General features: G+C 44.8%; 2 protein-coding genes across 2 annotated transcripts; one reads left to right on the forward strand and one right to left on the reverse strand.

The window, feature by feature from the left end:
* The first annotated feature begins 1,653 nt into the window (after positions 1–1,653).
* On the forward strand, positions 1,654–7,064 carry prss35 (serine protease 35). The gene is made up of 2 exons (XM_080768543.1): positions 1,654–1,952; positions 4,534–7,064. The coding sequence occupies exon 2, from the start codon at positions 4,553–4,555 to the stop codon at positions 5,840–5,842; it is 1,290 nt and encodes a 429-aa protein (XP_080624669.1). The 5' UTR covers positions 1,654–1,952; positions 4,534–4,552; the 3' UTR covers positions 5,843–7,064.
* Positions 6,770–21,551, reverse strand: LOC308317993 (uncharacterized protein; the record flags this gene model as incomplete). The annotated part of the gene is made up of 15 exons (XM_080767341.1): positions 6,770–9,461; positions 9,733–9,821; positions 10,166–10,336; positions 10,551–10,598; positions 10,781–10,871; positions 11,273–11,291; positions 11,402–11,611; positions 13,298–13,648; positions 14,093–14,164; positions 14,846–14,962; positions 17,710–17,964; positions 19,083–19,160; positions 19,798–20,064; positions 20,777–20,874; positions 21,304–21,551. 14 exons carry the CDS (start codon positions 21,549–21,551, stop codon positions 9,741–9,743), a joined length of 2,106 nt encoding a protein of 701 aa, XP_080623467.1. The 3' UTR covers positions 6,770–9,461; positions 9,733–9,740.
* Between the last annotated feature and the right edge of the window lie 696 nt (positions 21,552–22,247).

Below are 22,247 nucleotides of genomic sequence, written 5' to 3' on the forward strand. Positions count from 1 at the left end.
AGTACAGTACGTGACACCAGAGCTCGTAATGGGGCTTGATTCTTCGACATTTTAATGAGTACCTTGCTGTAATGCAGCGGAATATGTTGTGTCAGGATTCTCAGGAAGTAAATTCCTGTCCCAGCGGCCCAAGATCTTTCTATGCAAAAGCGCCTCCATGCCTTTGATCTGCCGCGCAGAATGCATTTGACGACGCATGCACACTGGCGCACCTGTACATGTAGGGCAGGCCTATGTGTGCAACACAATGTGCACATAATTATCAGAACATCTAAAAGAGATCATGAAATTTGAGTGTGACCTTTTCACCCTCATTCCAAAATGCCAACTTTACACTAGACTCGAGGGTAGCAAAAACCGAAGACCCGATGTTATGTTTACAGCCAATTCAAATGCAGCCAATCTCAAGTTCAATGCAGTATGTGTACACTGCCTACTGAACAGCATTGAGGTTTTCTTTAGTGGAGTGAAACCACCTGGAACATCATATGGTGTGGTGGTGTTGAGTATGTTTAGAAAGTCATTGAAAATATACTCGGCACTGAATATACTCTATATAGGCCTACTCTGTCTGTGACTGAGACCTCTCCTCCTGAGGCTCGGTGGAGGTGACTCACGCAGACGGCTAGTTTCAATGCGCACAGGGGCATGCACAGATAGACACCAAGTGGTGCTCAAGCACCTGCCCTTTTGCCCTCTGGGAAGCAATGTGCTCTTTTGAAAGTTCGTTTTTTTGTTTTGTTTGTTGTACAGTGCTTTGTACAGTGTACAGTATGTGGCCCATGGTGACATTGATCAATTCTGGATTAAAAGTGTCTAATATATTATTTATGCCCCCAAAATCTATAAATGTCACACACTATGCCGCTGGTGGTTCCACATGCCGCACAAGGTGCCCTTTTTCACTTGAGCCCCTGGCCCTCAAAATGTCTGTGCACACCACTGAATCGGGTCCAGTATGGGACCAGAGTCCCAGTCGGATAAATTCAATATCCTCCAATTTTTGGGACCCATATGCTACCCACTACTTTTCACACAAGATATCTCATAATCTAATAAAGCTGGCGACCCCATGGCCTTTCCTCTAGTGCCACACTTTGACTCAAGTATCCAGTTGGGTGTAATAGCAGCCTTTAGGGGTGCTATAGCATGGCTTTTGGACTCTTAATCATAGGCTATATGCTTTTAACAATTCTTGCGGAATCTTCTAATGACGGATTGTGTCCTTGACTCCTTCTACAATCAAAATTACTCACTGCATGACTCATTGTTTTTCTTTCCCGTGTGCTGCCAAACCAGGGCTCCCACTGCACCACCAATACCCCCCTGCTAAAATGTTTACCATGCACTTCATTGAGCACTTAAAATAAAAGTAGGCCTACTGCAGATGTTGAGACAATGCAGGGGCTATTGTGGAGCCCGTGGAACTAATTCGTTCACAGTCCACTGAAAGTGCCATTGATTCTAATTGCTGGTCTCTGGACGAGCACAAACGAAACTTTACATTGGTATTTTTCTCATGGGCGCTGCCTGTGGCATGCATCATCTCACCTCCCCTACTGGACTGCACGGACCTGCGGGCGGCTGCTCTGCTGAATAGGCGACTGACTTCACTTCAATTCAGCGTTTGGTTAAATCGTTTGGTCCCACCCATAATGTGCTTTTGTCGCGAGTGAAGGGGGGGAAACTAAAACTGGGAAAAAGCCTTTTCAGACTTTTTCTTTTCCCCCTCCCTTCCCTTGCATCAAGTGCAGCCCGCGCGGAGCGGTCGGAGACTGCGCGCAGCCTCTTGCAAATGCAATGAGGAGAGGGAAAGTATCACCGACTGATAACAGGACGACTGAGATGCAATAACAGTTTGTTTTTTTGGAAAAGAGGGATCATATTTATATATTTAAAGAAGAAAACAATACCTTGCGGATTTGGCAAGCACATCAATCGAATGCAAGCAGGTATGAATCCTATACTCATTTATCATATATATTTTTTAAACTTAGAAATAGTATAGCTTTCTGAGATTTTCACGAGGCTTCAATTGTTTTGTTCGGATGCACGGATTCCCCCCCAAAGGATTTAATCATAATGGAATTTAGTTTTTACTTGAATGTTTTCATTCTCTTTTAGGCCTGTGTATTTTGATTAATTCTGGTGCACTTGAAGTGGAAAAAAGAAGAAACAATTAGCCTTGACTCAATCAAGATCGACTTGTATTTATTTATTTTTTACCTTCTAAGAATTAATTCAATTATGATCAGTATACGGTAGATCATAATAGACCATGAAAATGTTTAAATTATTAACTGAATTATTTGTCCTGAGTTTCTTCCTAATCGATGTATACTAAATCTAGCCTATAGGCAATTAGAGGTATAGTGTAATACATTTATTCATTTACCAGATGTAGGTTAAAATTAACTTTTGTTTATTTCAATTGATGTATTTCGACTGGTATAGGCTATATGGCTGTTTAATTGGTAGTAGCTACTAGCTATATAGGCCTATACTAACGGTAATTCATCTTTTTTTTATTATGTATTTTTAATGGAAGAAAGAATAATTGGTTTTAGTGCTTATATTCAATTATTAATAAGAAACAAACTGAATCATGTTATTTTTCTTTTTACATTCTCCAAACCTCAAAGCTAGTATTATCTCAAATAGGCTACAGTACATACTGTGTGTTGGCCTAATGTTTTGATAGGATGACACTTTGTAGGAGAGAAAATGTCAAATGGGATGAAATCATCTATTCCAATGAATGTGAAGTTCAATTAGACATTTGGCTATGATCTAACTCAAGTAAGCTATGTGATGGTTGAGGATATAGAACTGCGTCATATAGCGCCATCTTTTGGTGGCTTTCAGGTCCTGCGCGACAGTTTCTTTTGGACTGGAGTTGCTATAGATTGGCTGGGATGCTGAATGGAGAAGGCAAGGCGCACGGTCGACGTGCGCGGCTGCATGCGCGCTGCGTTTTCTCTGAGGCCACAAGTCATGGAAAATATATTTTGTTGAAACGAGAGGCGTCTGTAACCAAGATTCTAATGGCAGCATATCAGTTTCCACTCTGTCCCCGCATGGGCAGGATGATTACAGTTCTGCTGAATGCGCGCTATGCGTCAGTGTGGAGGGGGAAGCTGATGAAAGTTGGGGCCAGAAGCGTGGGTTTGAAACTTTTGTATTCTTGTTTTATAGGGACAGTTTTATAGCTTCTCTGGGCCTGCATTTATTTAATGTAGTCTGGTTCTGACTATAGTTTAGTTTGATGAAGACCACTATTCATGTTTTATTATTTGGAGACATTGGTTAGGCAGAGGCCAGGGCAGTTGGCTGCTGTAGCCTAGTGCTGACTCTCTGACCTTCAAAACCCTCCTGTGACAACAAGCACTGTGTGTGAGTGACTTGGAGAAGCGTGGGGGGGTCATGCAGTGCAGTGCTTTTATTCATATAGCACAGGAATAATTTTGCTTCAGCTGTGTTCATGGGAAGTGCCTGTTGCAGAGCTGACATCCTCTCATTTTCACGCTACACTAACATCAAATTGTTGGGGAATGCTGCAATGCACTATTAACCTGGAGTGTCCCTCTCAAGCCCCAATTGCCATGGGCCTCCTGTCACAGCTCATTTGAACTCCAACAACAATCAGGATGAATGGAATTACTGTGGCTTTTTTTTTCACTCAATATGCTTCTGTTTGAAATCAGCCTTTGCTCCCAACCGAGTCTAAAATGTCTTTCTCTGGTTGCGTTTGGATGTGACTGTGTGACTGCCAGTGTGGGAGCACTGCAGTGCTGACAAAATAATGATCATCTTCTCTGCGGTATACAAAGTGATGGTCTGCTGCTGAATACATCAAAATGCAGGCATATATACCAAATTTCCTGTGTAGGACTATCAGGGATCATTAGCAACGCAACACAACCGTATTCTGGCAGTGCAGCAGTGCACAGTAAATTGACGACGTGTGATGTCATTTTGTGCCCTCAGAGAAGGAACAGCCGGGCTGGGGAAACCAGATATGGTCATTACTGGGAGGGAAGGTTAACCATTGTGGCAAACCTCCAAGCCACTGTCTCAGCCCAGTCACAGCGTCAAGGTTCACCCTCTCCTCCTCGCTGCCCACAGCCTCCAGCCACGCTCGCAGACAGTAAATCTACTGTCAACCACAGAGCTAGTAGGCCTATACTGTATCACCTCAGGAGAAATACCTTAAGATTTAGTTTTATTTTTCCTTCTCGCTCAGCAGTGTCCAAAGTTAAGCCTTAATGAAAATGGTGCTGTATATGCTATCCATCATTTCTGCAGACTTGTGCATTTTGTTTTGTGGTTGAAACACGCTGCTTTGCATATCTTTGGGGTTAACCCACTAAAGCCGTCTCGAAATTCTGTGGTCTATGTTGCCCCCGTGTGGACTTAACTGGAGCTGTGTTTGGCCCTTACGCTACACATCAGCAGCAAATTAAATGAAAGCATCTACATTACAGTATACATTGCACCATCCCTGACCCTCAGTATCCCTCTCTTGTGTTTCAGAGCCAGGCCCACCATAATAATGGGCCCTGTACCCCTGTGTGTCCTGCTCCCAGTGACGGTGCTGGCCATGGTGGTGGCCGTGGCGGCAGAGGAGGCTTCGTTCGATGACGAGTACACCTGGCCGCAGTGGAAGGTCCCTCTGGTGAGGAACAGGCGCACCGTGCCTCTGAGCGTCCCCAGCTTCTCAGCGCAGCCTCAGGCAGAGCTGAGTGGCACTTGTGGAATCGAGTGCCAGCGCCACCTCCCCGCGCCGTCTCTGAAAGACCTGGAGCAGTTCCTGTCCTATGAGACGGTGTACGAGAATGGATCGCGCACGCTCACCTCCGTGTCGGTCCAGGGCCTGAATGAGGTCACCAACTGGTCCTCAAGCTTCAACTCCAGCAGCTCCCGCCGCCGCAAACGGGAGGTGTACGGCACTGACACGCGCTTCACCATCTCTGACAAGCAGTTCTCCGCCAAGTACCCCTTCTCCACGTCTGTCAAGATCTCCACCGGCTGCTCTGGGGTTCTGGTTTCCCCCAAACATGTGCTGACAGCCGCCCATTGTATCCACGATGGACGGGATTATCTGCACGGGGCACAGAAGCTGCGCGTCGGTGTCCTGAAGGAGAAGTCCAGGCGAGGTAAAGGAGGCAAAGGGAGGGGAGGGCGAGGGAAAGGCAAAAAAGGGAGAAAGGGAGAGCGAGATAAGGAGGAGGTGGAGATGGAAGAAAAAGAAGAGAAAGACGGGAAAGGAGAACGCAAAGGGAAAGGGAAAGGCCGAAAGAGCCGCAGTCGGCGCAGCGTTGAATCGGAGAAGCCTTCCTTCAGGTGGACCAGGGTCAAGCAGACTCAAGTTCCCAAGGGCTGGTTCAAAGGTGTGACCGAGGGCGTGGCTGCGGATTACGACTACGCCATCCTGGAGCTGAAGAAAGCGCAAAAGGTCAAGCACATGGACCTGGGCGTCATTCCCTCGGTGAAGAAGCTGCCCGCCGGAAGGATCCACTTCTCTGGCTTTGACGACGACCGACCCGGCAATTTAGTGTACCGCTTCTGCTCCGTCTCGGAGGAGTCCAACGACCTCCTTTACCAGTACTGCGACGCCAAGCCCGGGTCCAGCGGCTCCGGGGTCTACATCCGCCTCAAAGAGCCCGGCAAGAAGAAGTGGAAGAGGAAGATCATCGGCATCTTCTCGGGCCACCAGTGGGTGGACGTTAGTGGGAACGGCGTGCAGCAGGATTACAACGTGGCGGTGAGAATAACGCCGCTCAAGTATGCCCAGATCTGCTATTGGGTCCACGGGGACTCCAGTGAGTGCCGGGTGGCCTAAAAAACACCACACCCACTTCCCTTAAAACCAAAAGACTCCTTCATCTCCCAAACCTTCCCCCAACCTAATACCCTAACCCTCTCCCGTGACCAACCAGGAGGCCCGCTGACTGCCTCTTCTCTGCCTGCCTCCCAGTGGCCTCACACACTAACACACACACAGCCATACAGACTCAATGTTGACACCCAACAGGATTTCGTCAACAGATAAAAGAGAACTGTGGCTTTTCAGCTCTTATAATTTATTTGCTAAAAAATAAAAAAACACTCCTATACAGAAATACCGAATATCATGATAACGTATTTAAAGATCGTCCAGGTCTGTAGCTTTGTTCAGACAGACAGAGAGATTTGTTTTGGATTTGACCAATTTGGATACATTGTTTGAAAAGGTGTAGATGCAATTGTGTCACTGTTTCATATGAGCGAAGGCTTGTTATATTGTACTTTGGCCAGGTTTTGTACGGACAAACATTGCCACATTGAGGTGTTCTCCACTGTGTCTGTAAAAAGGAAACAATTGTGCATTGGCCTTGACAAAAGACCCGGGAAAAATAAATATATTTTTCTTACGATTAAACCATTTAGGAATATTGAAATGATGCCTGTTTTTATGAACATTTTCTAAATCAAATGGCTGGTGTTGCATTGTGTATATAATATCTAGATCTTTGAATTTCATATAATTTGTCCCTCCCTTTTATAACTTTATCCTCTCTCTAGTGAAAGGGTCCTGATCGATCCTGGATATCAGATTCTTTTGAGTTCTACCATCATCCTTTGTCAATTCTCGCAATGCAGTGAAATGTGGTTTCATTGTTATGCACATAATTATATTGGTGCTTATCCAGAGACTTGGTGCTAATTTAATAAATTGTACACTTTTGTTTGTTTTTGTTTTTGTTTTGTTTTTTTTTTGGGGGGGGGGGGGGGGGGAGACTTTTCAGAATATATTTTGATAGCCTATAACTGTAACTATGTATTTAATGTGTGGCTACATACTGGGGTTTGATAATGGGACTGACTGACTTACTTAAAAACTTACTTGAGCAATATACGTAGATTCCTGTAATTCTAGGAGTATAGCGATGACAAAAGAAAAAAGAAGCCACAATACTGTGTAATGTCAATTTCAAATCTCAAACGACAAACGTCATATTGAAATTCATTAGATTAATAATGCGGATGGAAAACCAACCAACCATTAAAACCAAGATTTACTACTTCTGTGTGTGCCTGTTTATGATTGTACTCCTTGTGATTTTATGGGATTATCACGTGTGTATTTGTCACGTGTACACGTGACAAATACGTAAAGCAGCATTCAGACCATCATTGAGAGGATGAGAAGAGAACATTGTGAGGATGTGTCTGGTTGTTTTTGAATCGCCAAGAAAAAGGAGAGGCATTTACAGAGGATTCACTCCGTCATTGAGTTTATTGCATCTCAAAGGGCAGACATGCACTGGGAAGGGCCATTGTAAATAAAAAATAATTAAAAACTAATCAAAATACAATTTTAACTCAGCCATGAAAAAAAAACTTCCTTCATTGTCTTTCAACCATATTTCTTTCCCCCTCACGATTGCCAAAACATTTTATTGAGATGACAACAACACGCACACCGAGTATTCTTTATGGTAACTGGGGGTTTACAGCACATGACTGGGTCAATGGTTCTACAAGGCTGCCTACAGAGACATGGGTGAGGTTTACTAATAGCATCTTAACAACAAGATAATGTAGTTATTATTAAATAACTTGATGCAAAGATGCTGCCCTTGGGAAGAAGGCACACTGTTTAACAGTGTACCTTCTCTGGGTAAACAGCCTCAGTTCCAAGGCTTTCTCGTGTGGCAGCATACTGTACAACATCACTGTTTCACCAACAATGGTTCTATTAAGAGGGGTCGACATGATCAAATGAAGAACAAAGAAATGTGAATGGTAAAGGAATCTATTGCATTTCCTTTTAAATACAAAAATAACCCTATTGATACCCTATCGATACTGAACTGGTGACAGTAATGAAGAAATCACCCGTAACAATGAAATTCAAACAAAGGAGAGCTGGCAGAGATAGATCCATAAGGAAAATAGTAGGTAGACGTCTGTACCACTTATGTTAAATTGTCATAATATGCTAAGACTGTTTGAATTCACCTCTGCAATGAATAAAGGCTAACTTATATACAGTAAGGGGTGTCACTTATTCAATGAAAACGTGACACTTTCCAGTTGAAAATATGTCATTTTTGTCAAAGCGACACTTGTCAAAAGGGTCGTGTGACAAAGTATAGATTCACCTAATAATAGGTTTCCTCTGAAAATATATGTAATCAGATATGATTATGATTATATGTAATCAGATATGACAGTGAGTATCATAATCAGATATGACGGTGAATATCATCAACACCACTTTCTAAAGGAAAACGACCATTATGAACAATGCTGGACCAGATGCACCAACAAAATAAAAACAATAAAAAATAAACTTTTGTTTTTAGAAAAACTACTCACGACTAAAATAAATAAATAAATAAAAATCGATCACTTGATGGTCTGCGATTATTCAGAGGCCCATACATGTTCTTATACAGTATATCAATCATATAGCAGTAATCATTTGTTTCCAAACACTTTCATATGATGATGGGAATTAACATAACGCTCACATGACTTCTTATACAGTTTCATATTGGATTCACATTTATATTTCTCTTCAACAGACATACAGAATAGACATAATCTTCAGATTTTTGCCAGAGAAATATGTACATCAAGATAAGACCTTCTGTAAATGACACATTTCATGTTATTATTAACAGAAGCCACTTCACTTACCACTCTCAATCTGAGTAGGGCAGGAGAAGAGCCCCCGCCCCTTCAGAACAGTGTTTCCCAAACAATGGGTCGGAACCCACTTTTGGGTCACGCAACAATTTGTATGGGTCGCATGTAAGTGTCCTGCTTTTTACGTTTCCTATATATTTTCTCTTAGTTATGTCAAACGATAAACAATAAATAAAATAAAATATAAATATTGTATATTTTCACTATTTCTGAAATAGGGCTTAAGTGATTAGAATGTATTCTGGTTCCAGGGGAGACACAAAAAAGACAAAATCTCCCTTTTGGGTCTCCAGATAAAAAGTTTGGGAATCACTGCTCTAAGATAGAGGCAAGGTCAAATACAGGGTTGAGGGTGGAGTTTAGGACATACACGCACATCATTCAACTCAAACGCCAACACTGGAAATAAATAATCTAAACACATACACCTTCACCTTTCTCTCACTTACTTTTGTGGACTCTTTTCCCTCAGGGTTTTATGTGGTCTTCTTTAGACAAAGAATTATCACATCTACATTTAAGCACACGCTTGTTTTCCGCTTTTTTAAAATATGTACCGTATATATATATATACCGCTATGGTTCACTTCACAGTTTGTGCTACACACATCACACAGGAGAAGGGCAGGGCTGGGAGTGGTAGAGATGGATTGGGTGGAGAAGAGGGAGGCTTTTAAGGTGAAATTGCTGACGCTCTGGTATCCTGAGCTGTTCACAACCACCAGGCAAACACTGAGGGGGCCTTGCTCCAGAAAAGAAAGCAGCTATTTGAAGAGAAGAGAAGAGAAGAGAAGAGAAGAGAAGAGAAGAGAAGAGAAGAGAAGAGAAGAGAAGAGAAGAGAAGAGAAGAGAAGAGAAGAGAAGAGAAGAGAAGAGAAGAGAAGAGAAGAGAAGAGAAGAGAAAGACAAGTATGACTGTATGTAAGGACAGACAGAAAGACAGAAAGCATTCAAGGTGTTTTGTTTCCCTGTTGTGTGAACAATTAAGCTCTTTCTACTCTTTCTAAGTGGTAATATTTGTGATTGATTACCCACCTGTGGGATTATAAGAAATCCTTGAGGTCGAAGTCTGCCAGGGGATCTTTAGGCTTCTTGGGGCTCTGGCTGGCAGGTGCTGGAGTCAGCTATAGGAAAAGCGAAATGAAAGAGAACAACACTTTAGATACACCATGCAGTGGGGGCGCCGATGGCTGAGTGGTTAAGGTGCGTACCCCCATAGAGCGCAGTAGGCTCTAATGGAGCCTGACAGCAAGTAGAGGGGTAACAATACTGGTAAGTGGTAACAATATGTGGGTGCATGTGTGTGTTGCATGTTGCAAGAGGAAACACTTGTACTGTATTGTATTCATGAATGTCCATGAACGCTTGCAAAAGTAACAGCTTTTCACAACACCCTGAAGACGTGTTTAGAGGCATGCACTGTGTTATGTGCTTGTGCGTGGGATTAATAATATCTGTAGTGAATTACCGGTGTTCCCGTTGCAGCAGCCCCGGGCGCAGCGAAGGTTGGTCTAATCATAGGCTGCCCTATCAGCGGCTGGCCCATCAGAGGTGGCGGGGGCCTGTGGCCTCCAGTAGGCCTCATGGGAGCTCCAGGGCCTGTAGGCATCATGGGAGCTCCAGGGCCCGTGGCGGGGGGCTGGGTAGAAAGAAAGGGATGATGTGGCCGTATAGTTATAGCAGACATATCTTCCTAAGAAGCCAAGCAAGCTCTTTGTCACAAAATCACATGATCATAAAAAACGATATTTTTTTCACGTCATACTGTTTATGTCTCCCTTTGGTGTGAGCAAGCGTAGCATCTCTGTGATCAAATCCAGAGATGCTACGGAATTACTGCTGAATATGCTTACCATGCCAAAGCCAGACTGGGCTCCCATTGGTGGCAGCATGGCTCCACCCTGGACAGAGGAAGTAACTTCAGGATATTCACTCAGCAAACAGGCTCAATCCAATATAAATGTAATGGTGTGCAACACGTTTTATTTAATTATGAATTACTTGCATTTAAAGAGTTTTGTTCATTTTTAAGCCAAATGGAAGCCTTAATTACTTAAGAGGGGGGGTTAATTCATTGTCTTACCATGGGGGCACCAGGTGTACCCCAGCTTGAGGTGGCGACATGGGGCGTCCAGTTAGAACCTCCTGTTAGCTTCTTCTCACTCTGTGGGTCCCTAGAAGCGAACATAGATGTAACCGTGTTTTCCCTTACTCTCCTGGAACTGTAAGACCCGTTACACCATGAAAGTTAATGATAGAAATGTAACAAATGACCTGTAACAAATGACAATTACGAAATGTACTGTGATGCTCAACATGACCCACCGTGCACAGAAAAATAAAAATAAAAACAAAGTTTCAAAAATAAATAAATAGATGTAACCATGTTACAATTAACATGGATAATATTTATTGTATTATTCATACTGTACTAACAGCTGTCCACTGTCCATCCTACAGTTCGTGACAACAAATTGTGTTGTCACGAACTGTAGGATGGACAGTGGACACAAGGGACACACACGTCCATATATTCTACCCACATTAGACACATACACTCAACACACACACTTACTTTTGTTTCACTCCAAGATCTGAAAAAGAAGAACACAAAAAAATATATATATATAAACGTCAACCTGTGTAACTATTTTGATCAAACCATTATGCTTCCCCTCCAACTCACAATATCTCCCCAATTTACCTCCAATCAGGTTTGCCAGTGACGAGTCCAGATCTCCTCCGATGGTTTTGGTAGGAGGCGGGGTGGCGGGTGGAGCGGCTGACATGCCTCCTCCTCCTCCTCCTCCTCCTCCGCCTACCGCTGCGCTTCCAGCCGTGCTGCCTGCAGAGCTGCCCCCGGTGCTCTGGGGCGTTAATGCCGGTATCATCAAGTCACCTAATCCGTCGAACACTTTAGGGGAGAGAAACAGCGGATTACTACAGTACTACCCATAATACCATAATCTACTGTACACCGACACAAAGGGGGCAGACGTGTATAACCAGACCGTACGACAACAGGGCCCCATCTAGCCTTGTTGTCGTCACAGCATTGCATGCACCACTCGGGAGCAACAACGGAATCAACATTGGAACGGACGTTGCGGTGGTGCCCAATTGAGTTTTAGTCACCCAGTTTATGCGTCCATACTTCATGAACTCACACACACTGACCTATTTTGACATTATACTGAGGTGAGGATGCATTATAGGAATACATATAAAGCTCAAAAAAGGGTTTAAATAGTTGCAACATGCAAAACTGGGACGTATATATGTACAGTATGTATTTATTTGATTGTTTTTTAAAGGGGGAGGTGAGGACTGCTCATGCTGCGATGCACCGTGGGGGGTTGAACTCACCAATTATATATAGTAGCAGCAAGCAATGACCCAGCAGATAGAGATGAAAGGACAGGGCGGGGGGGTTAGAGAGAGGGGGAGGAAGGAAAGGAGGGCAAGGAACAGATGTGGAAGATTGATTTGGACAAAGTTGTGCGGACGGGACAGGTGGTAGCAGAGAAAATGGCAATGGGGAGGGGGGGGGGTTCCATGACAAGGAGCGAAAGAGGTGAGTGTGGGGGAGCAGAGAAAGCATCAGTGTGTGCATGTGAGAAACAACAGGGGGAGGGGGAGGGGGAGAAAAAGAGACAGATTGAGCGAGAAATTGAGAGCAAAGACAAAGCAGTGAGGAGGAGTTGAGCCGTCAGCGGCGGGTAGCGTAAAGGCCTGTGTTATGGGAGTGTAAAGGCCTGTGTGTTATGGGAGTGTAAAGGCCTGTGTGTTATGGGAGCGTAAAGGCCTGTGTGTTATGCAAGGAGGCCAGTGGCAGCGGTGCGTGGGCAGTACTGCGTGTCAGCGTCACTCATGCAGCAGATCAACACAAAGCAGCAGTGTCCATTTTGACAGCCAATTTGTTTATTTAGCTCAGTCATAGTCTTTACATTTCATTTAGTTTTTAGCCTTTTGTGTTTTGGCTTGTCTTGATGGCTTCGTAATGGCTGATTTTACACGTGGTCGCATGCTGAAAATAGCAGATCTACAAGCTCACAGCGTGTCGTAGCTCTATTTTCCAAGCGCAACACTTGTCCAAACAAAAATGACTTGTATTTTAGTTCTTCTGGATCTCTTTCTCCACTAGTCCCTCCCTAACATTTTAGTCTATTTTCTAATTGTTGACAAAATTGCCAATATTAGTCTTAGTTTTTATTTAGTTTTCGTCAGTGAAAAAAGGTAGTCGACCAACATTTTTTGTCATAGTTTTAGTCGAATTAACCCTGCAACAAGGATCACACTGGGCTAGCTCCCTTCTGACCATGTCTGCTAGTTTAGGCTAAGACCTACCATCACTCACTGTCAACTATAAACAGAAATACATTCTGAACTACATGGTGAGGACTGATACAAACGCGCACCTTGCTAAAGCCATGCTTTTACCATGCTTTAGTTTAGTATACCGTATTTGAAATGTTTTGATCTATAACTGCCCTGGTCCATCGGCCATTAATCAGATCAGAGAAATAATTTAGTCTGGCCTGAAAATAATCCTTTTCAGTAGGGAGGAAACTGTGGATAAAATGTTACTACTACTACTTACTACTTGCAGCATCAAAACCACCAGAGGGCGCCAGTGGTGCTGCCATGTCTGCTGCTGCTGGTACTAGTGGCACAGCTGGCACTGCAGCGGGTACTAGTGGCACAGCGGGTACAGCGGGTAGTGTGGGAGAAGGCAGCGAACCCAAGGCATCGAAGCCAGACTCCAGGAGGTCATTCTGAACCGGGACTACAGCCGCAGCGGGAGCCATGGCCGGAGCGAGAGCTGGAGCAGCAGCAGGTGCCAGGGCCGGAGCGAGAGCTGGGGCCGCAGCGGGGGCCAGCGTGGGAGCGAGAGCTGGGGCCGGAGCGAGAGCTGGGGCTGCTGTAGCTGGCAGGCTAGGAGATATCAAACCTGGATATACAATTGGAGCAGCAACAGAAAGCATGAACAATTGCGATGCCACGTTCAATTGTAGCCTCGCCGGAGAGCCATTTTTCAAAACACAATAGCATTTCCATAATGTGATGGAGATAAAAAAAGTACATTTACTCAAGTAATGTACTTAAGCACAATTTTGAGGTTCTTTTAATATACTGGTGGAGTATTTCAATTTTTTAAATACTTTTACATCTACTCCTCCACTACATCTCAGAGGCAAACATTGTACTTTTACTCCCACCCAAACCACTTCATCCGTATACATTTCTGCAATTTGAAAATAGCTGATCTCCCACCTCATTATGAGCTTGAATTGTGAGCTGCTATAGCCTGACAGCCTGGCTAGCGATTCAGGGCTGGGGCCAGGCTAGAGCTGTGTATATGTTCAAAACAGACTAAATGAACCAGCCCACATACCTCCCAGCAAGTCATCTTCAACTGCTGCAGGGACAGAACCCGGGCTCTGCTCCTCAGGACCACCGAAGCCGTCTGCATTATGGTCAGTCCAGTGAATCCAGAAGGCAGCATGAAGGGTACAAAGGGGTTAGAGGTCAGCCATGGCATGGGCAGCTCACTGAGACACGGACAGGGGCAGAGGAGTCGCGACCATGAGAGACACAACTCACCACACAGTCAAAGGTTCAGCTTTATGGTCCATTTGGTTCAATTTGTACACTCTCAAAGTTAACCCATTAAGACGTCAGGCCGGTTCTAAAAATGTCTTCTAGGACAGTTTTCTGAAAAACGTATGTTGCTATATCAGTGGTTGTTCTCAAACCTTTTCATGTCAAAGATCTCCCAAAATTATATGAATTGGGCCGCCGTCCCCCCATCTCAAAATACTTTGTTCCAGGGACCCCCAGAAGCAAAGATTTCAGTTAAAAATAGCAGATCTACAAGCTCATAACAAGGCACAAAGTGACGTGCTATGGGCTTGTAATTTGTATATCTGCTATGTTTTAATAGCCAATGCATAAAATATGGTTAGTGGTTACAGAGATGCTTTCCCGGTTGTAATGGGCTGCCGCTAAAGCAACACGGAGGATTTAATTATACTGTGTAGCACAGATGTATAAGCAGCCGAAACGTACAAATTGTCCTGTTTAGCATGCACATTTTCTCATACGACTATGGGGACATAGTTAGTATGTGTGCTTTGAGGTCCAGTACCCAGCAGATCCATAACAGGTGCAGGCTCTGCTTTGGGTGGAGAGGTTGCCTCTGGGGCCAGAGCTGGAGCAGGGGCCACAGCTAGAGCTGGGCTCTCTGCAGGGGAGGAGAAACAATCTACGTGGAGAGAGAGAGAGAGAGAGACATGGAAGAACATTAATGTGAGCCCAGCTCCATGACATGCTTTGTTACAGTGAGAGAGGGCCAGGATCGTGGTGGAACGGATCAGAAAATGAGGTCACATGTGTTGAGGGTTCCATCATCTCAATTCGGTGTCCATGTTACGGCCGACAGCACCACTTTGTGGACTCGCCATAGTCCCTATACTTTATTATGAATGAGATGAGATGACGAGCTGAGCTGTCAGGCAGCGAAACTCACCGGTCACAATGTCTCCAGCCGGAGCGGGTCCGGGCAAAGGAGAGGGCCCGCGAGACACGGCGGGGAGGTCTACAGCGGCAGCGATAAGGCAGAGCGGCAGCGGCGGCGAGAGGAGCAGGAGGAGAGAGAGGAAGAGAGGTCGGGGGCAGGGCGGGGGGAGCAGAGTAAAGCGTTAGCGTAGCTGACATACGGCACGCAGTGAAATCCTCAGTGTTCCTTTTTCTACATTTGTGACTCAGAAAGTGTGCAAATGTAACCGTGTGTACATACATGGTAACTCTTATTAGGTTAACTACTTGTCACACTTTCTGAATTAAAGGTATATTCAGTGATTTCACTTAATTCAAATATCACTTTTTTTCCCTCTCCCTGTCCCCAGTTAACCCTTGGGGTAAAAAAAAAACGTAGGTTTAATTTTTGGCTAGGTGGCCCAGCCTTCATCCAATCAGGATAGAGAGGGGCCTTCCGCCAATCATGATCGAGTGGGGGCGGGCCTGTCGCGTGTCCCCCCCACTGTAGTGCGTGCGTGCATGTGCACATCTTGTTACCGGGGCAGACCGTGGGGTTTTCCAAATCACTGAATGTTCCTTTAAACGAACACTATGTGGATTTGACTGTGTAGCATTGACATAAAAGCAGCCGAAAGGAAACAAATAAGTCATAGTCGACGGGTGGTTTAGCATGCACATTTTGTCATACCACTATGGGGACAAACCAATTACGTGTGAGCAAAAAAACATCACAAGGAAGATGAAGAAGAGGTTCCACACAGATAGAAAGGGGAGATGAACCTCCTGTACCTGAACCGAAAAGGTCTACGCTAGGAGTGGTAGCGGCTTTGGTTTCTGTGGTAGGGCTTTGCTCAGGCATAGACTCAAACATATCTACGAACAAGGACACACAGTTATAATAATGGACATTCCAGCTTTCAAGTCCAGTGCAAACATAACAGAATGATGAAGAAAAAGAGAGTTAGAAAAAAAGAAAGAATAAGGGATCATAATCTACAGATGCATGATTTGGTAATACAACAATTTGTGTTGCATTACAAAACGATACATTGGGTTTTATTTTTTATTTTTCCACTTTTGTTACAAAAATGGAAGAAAAAAATCAGTGGAATTCCAGACAATTTCAGCATCTAAACATGATTCCCCAGAGACCCCAAGACAGTTGACTTTGCACTAGCAAACATTCACTACCGTCAATACAAGCGAGGGCAGTCTGTAATGTCACACTACTGTACTGTTCCATGTAGAATAATATGTCAAATATGTCAATACCGTATGTACAGTTGTACGGCAATGACATTACATATTAGCTGAGCATATAAATTATTTTCTTACATGCTCATAAGTAGTGTAAATAATATGGAATTGTGCTAGTGTAGACGAAAGGAGCAGCATTATGTAAATACTTAAAGATGGAGTGCCACAATTTTTGTATTTATGAGGTTTTTATGTACAATGATGTATTCCCTTTGTATTTAGGGTTTCTTCCTGGCGGCTGAACCCTTGACAGTCAAACGTGCCAATGAAAAAAACACAAATATAGTGACATCACATTATCAGCTCCTCCCCTAACAAAAAAATCATGGCACTCCATCTTCAATACGGTATACTGTAGGTGTCCCCCATGGGTCTGTATAATTAGCTTCCTCCTTTTTTCACTCTACACCAAAAGTCTTCACCAAAAATAGGCAATCTACAAGCTCACAATGCATTGTGTTGTGACACATTGTGAGATTGTAGTCATGTTATTTTTGCTGAATGTTCGCTGAATGCGCAACTACATCCCCAGAATAAGTGGTATTCCACTGTCACGAAAACAATGTGCTTTTGCGTTCCGCCGATATCTACAGCGTAGACATGAAGCAGGAAGAGAAGAAAGCCAAGTTAGCCAGACAAAACTGGTGTTGCTTTCTTCCTTCGTATAGCCTGTTTGTTAGTGCTATTAGCAGGTTAGCAGTCAAGACAAGTTGAGCCACATCTGTCAATGTCTCAATGAAAGCAGTGGGGGGGGGGGGGATAAATAAATGTCTAGCTAAGTATGCATAGACAGAATAAAAGTATATGCATTTGATAGAGACTTTTTTCAATATCATCACCTTAGAAAAAAATTGGATTATCAATGAATCAATGAAAGTGGTAATTAAGTGGAACTACTGAAACTATTTAGCAAGATTTCACTTTTGATGGTCATTTTGGCAGAGGTGGTCCAAATGCTCGATCGACCCACTGGGTTTGTGTATCAAATTAAATAAACCATATAACGGGGGAATAAAGGTGTCATGGAGAAAGAAATCGGAAAATGTAGGGAAGTGGCTAAAGTTATCATCATCTTCAGTATCATCCTTAACAAGAGCAAACACATTAATCATAACCATCATCACCATCAATCATTATCATATCATCATCCATAATGCATAATGCATAATGCAGGGCAATGCAGTGAGAGGCAGAATGAGAGCGAGAGGACTTTACCACCAAAGAGATCTAGAGCCGGGGCAGCTGCAGAGTCTGTGGTGGCAGCAGCAGTAGTAGTGGTGGAGGTGGTGGTGGAGGAGGAAGGGGTGGGGGCAGCGGCAGGGGCAGCGATGGGGGCAGCGATGGCCCCCGCCTCACTAGAGGTGAGGGTGAGGGTGGGGGCGGAGGCCCCCGCGTCGGTAGGCATCATAGCGAACAGGTCCAGCCCTGCAGCGGCAATGTCTGCACTCCCTTCTGTCGTAGCAAAGGGGTCTTCAGGAAAGCAGCCGGAAGGGGTTTGGGGGTTATGATCAGAGAAGGAATGGGGGGGGGGGGGGGGGGGGGGTAGAGGTGGGGGTGGGGGGTTTGTTAAATAACAAACACTGCAAAAAAAGCCTTACGAGCTTAGTTTCAAATGAGGGTAAGGTCAAAGGAATGTAATTGAATCAATTAAAATGCAAACGTTACCCATTAACCTTCGTACTGCATCCACAGGCTCTTTTTATTAAGAATCAGCTCAGTGTACAATAGGCCCTGTCTATAGTAAAAGGACTTACATAGACAGACCACAGTGAACAATAAGCTGTGTTTCATACATTCTAATTGAGTCTACACATAATACACACTACAGTGTAGTATGTATGGACTCAATTCACGTACATCGTGGATGGGGAATGTAGACAACGGCAGGCTTTGCGTGGGTGCAGTAGAAAGTTAACGAAGAAGCATGTCACAAAGTAAAACGTCATTTCATTAATGTCATGGCTTCCACAGTATGCTATTAAACATAGAGGTTCAAAAAAAGTAAAGGAATATATATATACTGTATATTATATATATATGATCATATATATATATATAGTGCTGACTGCTCTTGTCCTCTGGTTTCTTACTTACTACGGCCTCTTCATCCTTTCCTTACTCTTGTCTACTTACACAATCAAGCCAAAGAGAGAATTAACGTAGTTAATTATGGGATAAATAAACCAAGGTCTCAACGATGACCAGCATTGTCATCTAGTAGTAGGATTAGTGGTAGGTTAGTGGCATTTCAATATTAATTTGGGAGAAACCCGAGTTAATAGCTGTGCTGTGCTTTTTCCTCGAGTATTCACCAGGTGAATATTGCGAGGAAAAGTTTTAGTAGAGAGGAGGCGGAGAGGGTCCATGTCTGGGGCTCCTTGTAACCAGGGTTTGTGACGAGACAGCAGGCCTCAACTTCCACCACATGGCCAATGGTTGTACTGTCATCTTGTCCAACACACACATACACTCGCACACGCACGCATGCAAGCACGCACGCACGCACGCACGCACGCACGCACGCACGCACGCACGCACGCACAAACGCATGTATTCGCACATGCATACAAAGCTGTTTTATCACCCACCAGATCCACCAAACGCATCAGTGGCAGGGCCCGCAGCCACAGCAACAGGACCGTCTCCAGGGGAGGGCGCAAACGCATCTAGGGCAACGCAGACGGACGACAAGGAACGCAAAACATAACACAGACCGGACGAACGGATGGAGGAATGATGGACCAAACGAAACGAAAAGGAGGGGTGAGTAAAACACATGGGCATGGGGATGAAACAAGAATTAGAGATCAGCATTAGGGGGAGGACAAAAAGTCAGAGAATACAAGAAATATGCAGCCCAAACTCATTTGGTGTGACTGATACCATCGCTGAAATGGTATGTTTTGAAGGCTGCATAATGCTGCATTCAGTGAGCACGCTGCTGGTGCAGGCTTGGGTTAATGAGGGGTTACCATGGACGTTGTCACAAGCTTGTACTCTTTGTGACAAGGAAGGAAATGTCAAGCTTAGCAATGGGAAAAGCAACGTCTCTCTTTGACAGCCATTTAGCATTTACATAATCTCGCTAAGATTTTGATGCTGTTGACATCCCGATACAGCATTTGAACCCACTATTTTTTCCCGCTTTTTACTTAGCGTCCAGCGTAGTATGAGGCGGACGGAAAGTCTAACAAGAGCTTGCTAAGAGAAGGAGTGGGCTCCTTGCAGACAGACAGACACGACAGACCACTGTGTGCAGTGGGGGGGTTCCTGTCCAGTGTCCACCCTCCCCCCTCCACTGACCTCCGAACAGATCCATGTCTGGTGGTCTGGCTCTGGAGGTGGTGGAGGGCGCGGGCAGCAAAGCAGCTGGCGCAGGTGCGGCCGCGCTGGCTGCGGTGGAGGGCGCGGGCAGCAAAGCAGCTGGCGCAGGTGCAGCCGCGCTGGCTGCGGCCACGCTGGCTGCGGCTGCTGCGGGCGCAGCATGGTCAGCATGGGCGGGGGAGTCACCCTCCGCCAGGAGAGCTTCAGTGCCATTGTCAACGGCGGCTGCTGCTGCTGCTGGGGGCGCTGCAGAAGCAGACGCAGACGCAACGTACACCCAAACCCCACATATCCCCAGTCACAAAAACCACGAAGAGAGAGAGAGAGGGAGAGAGACAGGGAGAGAGACAGAGAGAGAGAGATTGAGAGAGAGGAAGATGAAAAACAAACAAAAAGGGGGGGGGGGTTCCCTTCATAAGGATGGCCAGGATCTCGTCACAAAGACCATATAAGGGCATTTTCCAGGTACATTGCAACTTGTTCACGCTATAAGGCATTGGTCTTATTTTCCCAGAGGAACGCAGCTGTCTGTCACACAATAACATGAGCTGTAACACTCACCTTCAGCCAGAAGATCTGTGCGAGAGAGAGAGAGAGAGAGAGAGAGAGAGAGAGAATTTAATACCCCTCTCTCTGTTTCTGGCGCCCACTACTGGTATTAATAAGTTACATACTCGTGCTCACTCGTGCTCATGACTACACACAGGTACACGGACATTGCACTACACACAGGTACATGGACATTGCTGGTTGTAGGAGAGGTTGCACCACTCAAAAAAGAAAAAACGTACATGAGAGAAAAAGAAAGTGCAAAAAAAGTAGCTTCAAGTTGTTTAAGTAAGTAGCCTTGGGTTTTTGAGCCATGTAGCCCATAGAATAGAATGAATATTCAATGTGGCCCATAGACTATTCTAGACTATTCTAACAGCTAATTGAGAGTTGTTCCATTTAGTCTCACCTCCCCATGCGCTGGTGGATGAAGCTGCTGCAGCACCTCCTCCTCGCGAGGAGGACATGGGGTCCAGATCCAACAGGAAGCCATCGTCAAGGAGTGCACTGCCGAGAGACAGAGGGATGACACACATGCAACGGAGAGAGACTGTCAGGAAACAGGATTATGTGTTGAGTTTCATAATTCATATGCAGTGTTGTATGCAGTGTGTTGAAGACCGAAGAATTAAAGACCAAAGAAGAATGCCATGGCAATTAAGACCTAGCCGGTTGAACGTCTAAAAGGAAGTACCAGAATTAGGCGGAAGTACCGTCCAAGGAAATTACATTGACGCTTTACCAATCTGTTACCAATCTGTTACCAATCTGCATTAGGTTGTGACCCGTGACCAGGAGTAAATGCTGGGAACGAGCCTATAGTTGAATGCAGTGTTATATGTGATGTGCAAAGTGTTGCGTAGCCTACTGTAATTTCTAATGTAATATCTATGGGTAAGTCAGAAACCCTTTGTACTAATGATGAGTGGTTCTCACTTATTGATGGTTTTAGTGGTGTTGGTGGTGGGCGTCACTGGGGGCTTGGAGGGACGCGCTGGGGGACGTTGTGGGGCAGGAGCATGAGGCGCAGGCTTAGCGGGGGCAGGGGCTTGAGGCGCAGGCCTAGCAGGGGCAGCGGCGGCCGGGGCAGCGGCGGCCGGGGCAGCGGCAGCCGGGGCAGCGGTAGCCGGCGAGCCGTTGGCTGTCGACTCCTTCTGAGAAGAGTGTACATACACACGCCCCATCCCGTTAGTATGGTGACCAAGCCAGTCACATTAGCTTATGTGATTCAGAGGCAATATTAATGCGTATTCACAATGAATCACAACAAACCGCTACTGCAATCTGTAATCTGTGAAATGGTTGACGTTAAACAGTGCTTACCTTGGTGGGCGACCTGCAAAAACAAGGACAACACACAGGTTAAAGGTTATTTTTTGTTGTCATTTGCATGATGAGGCATAATGACTGAGATGTTACTGAAACAGGGGGCAAAGTGACAGTTTAAATATCGGTTTGTAGTTGCAGGCAGGCAAGCATTTAGAGAGGCGATTCCATTTAGAAAACACCCACACTAAAATGTTTTTTTCACACTACTTCATCACTGAATAAAACAAGAGTGGCCCATCTCTAGTCTCTTTCAACAAGGCCTGTCTTTTCAGAGCCACACGGTGGTGAGTTGAAATGAATTGTTCCTCTGGCCTTGTGAAAGCTTGGGCTCATTACAAAGTATAACAAAACATGATAAAGGGCGTCAGTAATGGGACAATCCATGTTACTGTGTATCTGTATACCCATGACAAGAATGATCCTCATTTTGTCATAATAAGGTGATACATTAAGGATTAACAAAACTAGCACAGCCACAACATGAATGCTTCAATAGAACTCCATCTTGAGCAACAGTACAAGAAAACATAAAGATGTGACAGATTACTGAG

Source organism: Protomyctophum bolini (genome assembly GCF_963924005.1).
Source record: "Protomyctophum bolini genome assembly, chromosome: 7".
NCBI classification, from domain to species: Eukaryota; Metazoa; Chordata; class Actinopteri; order Myctophiformes; family Myctophidae; genus Protomyctophum; species Protomyctophum bolini.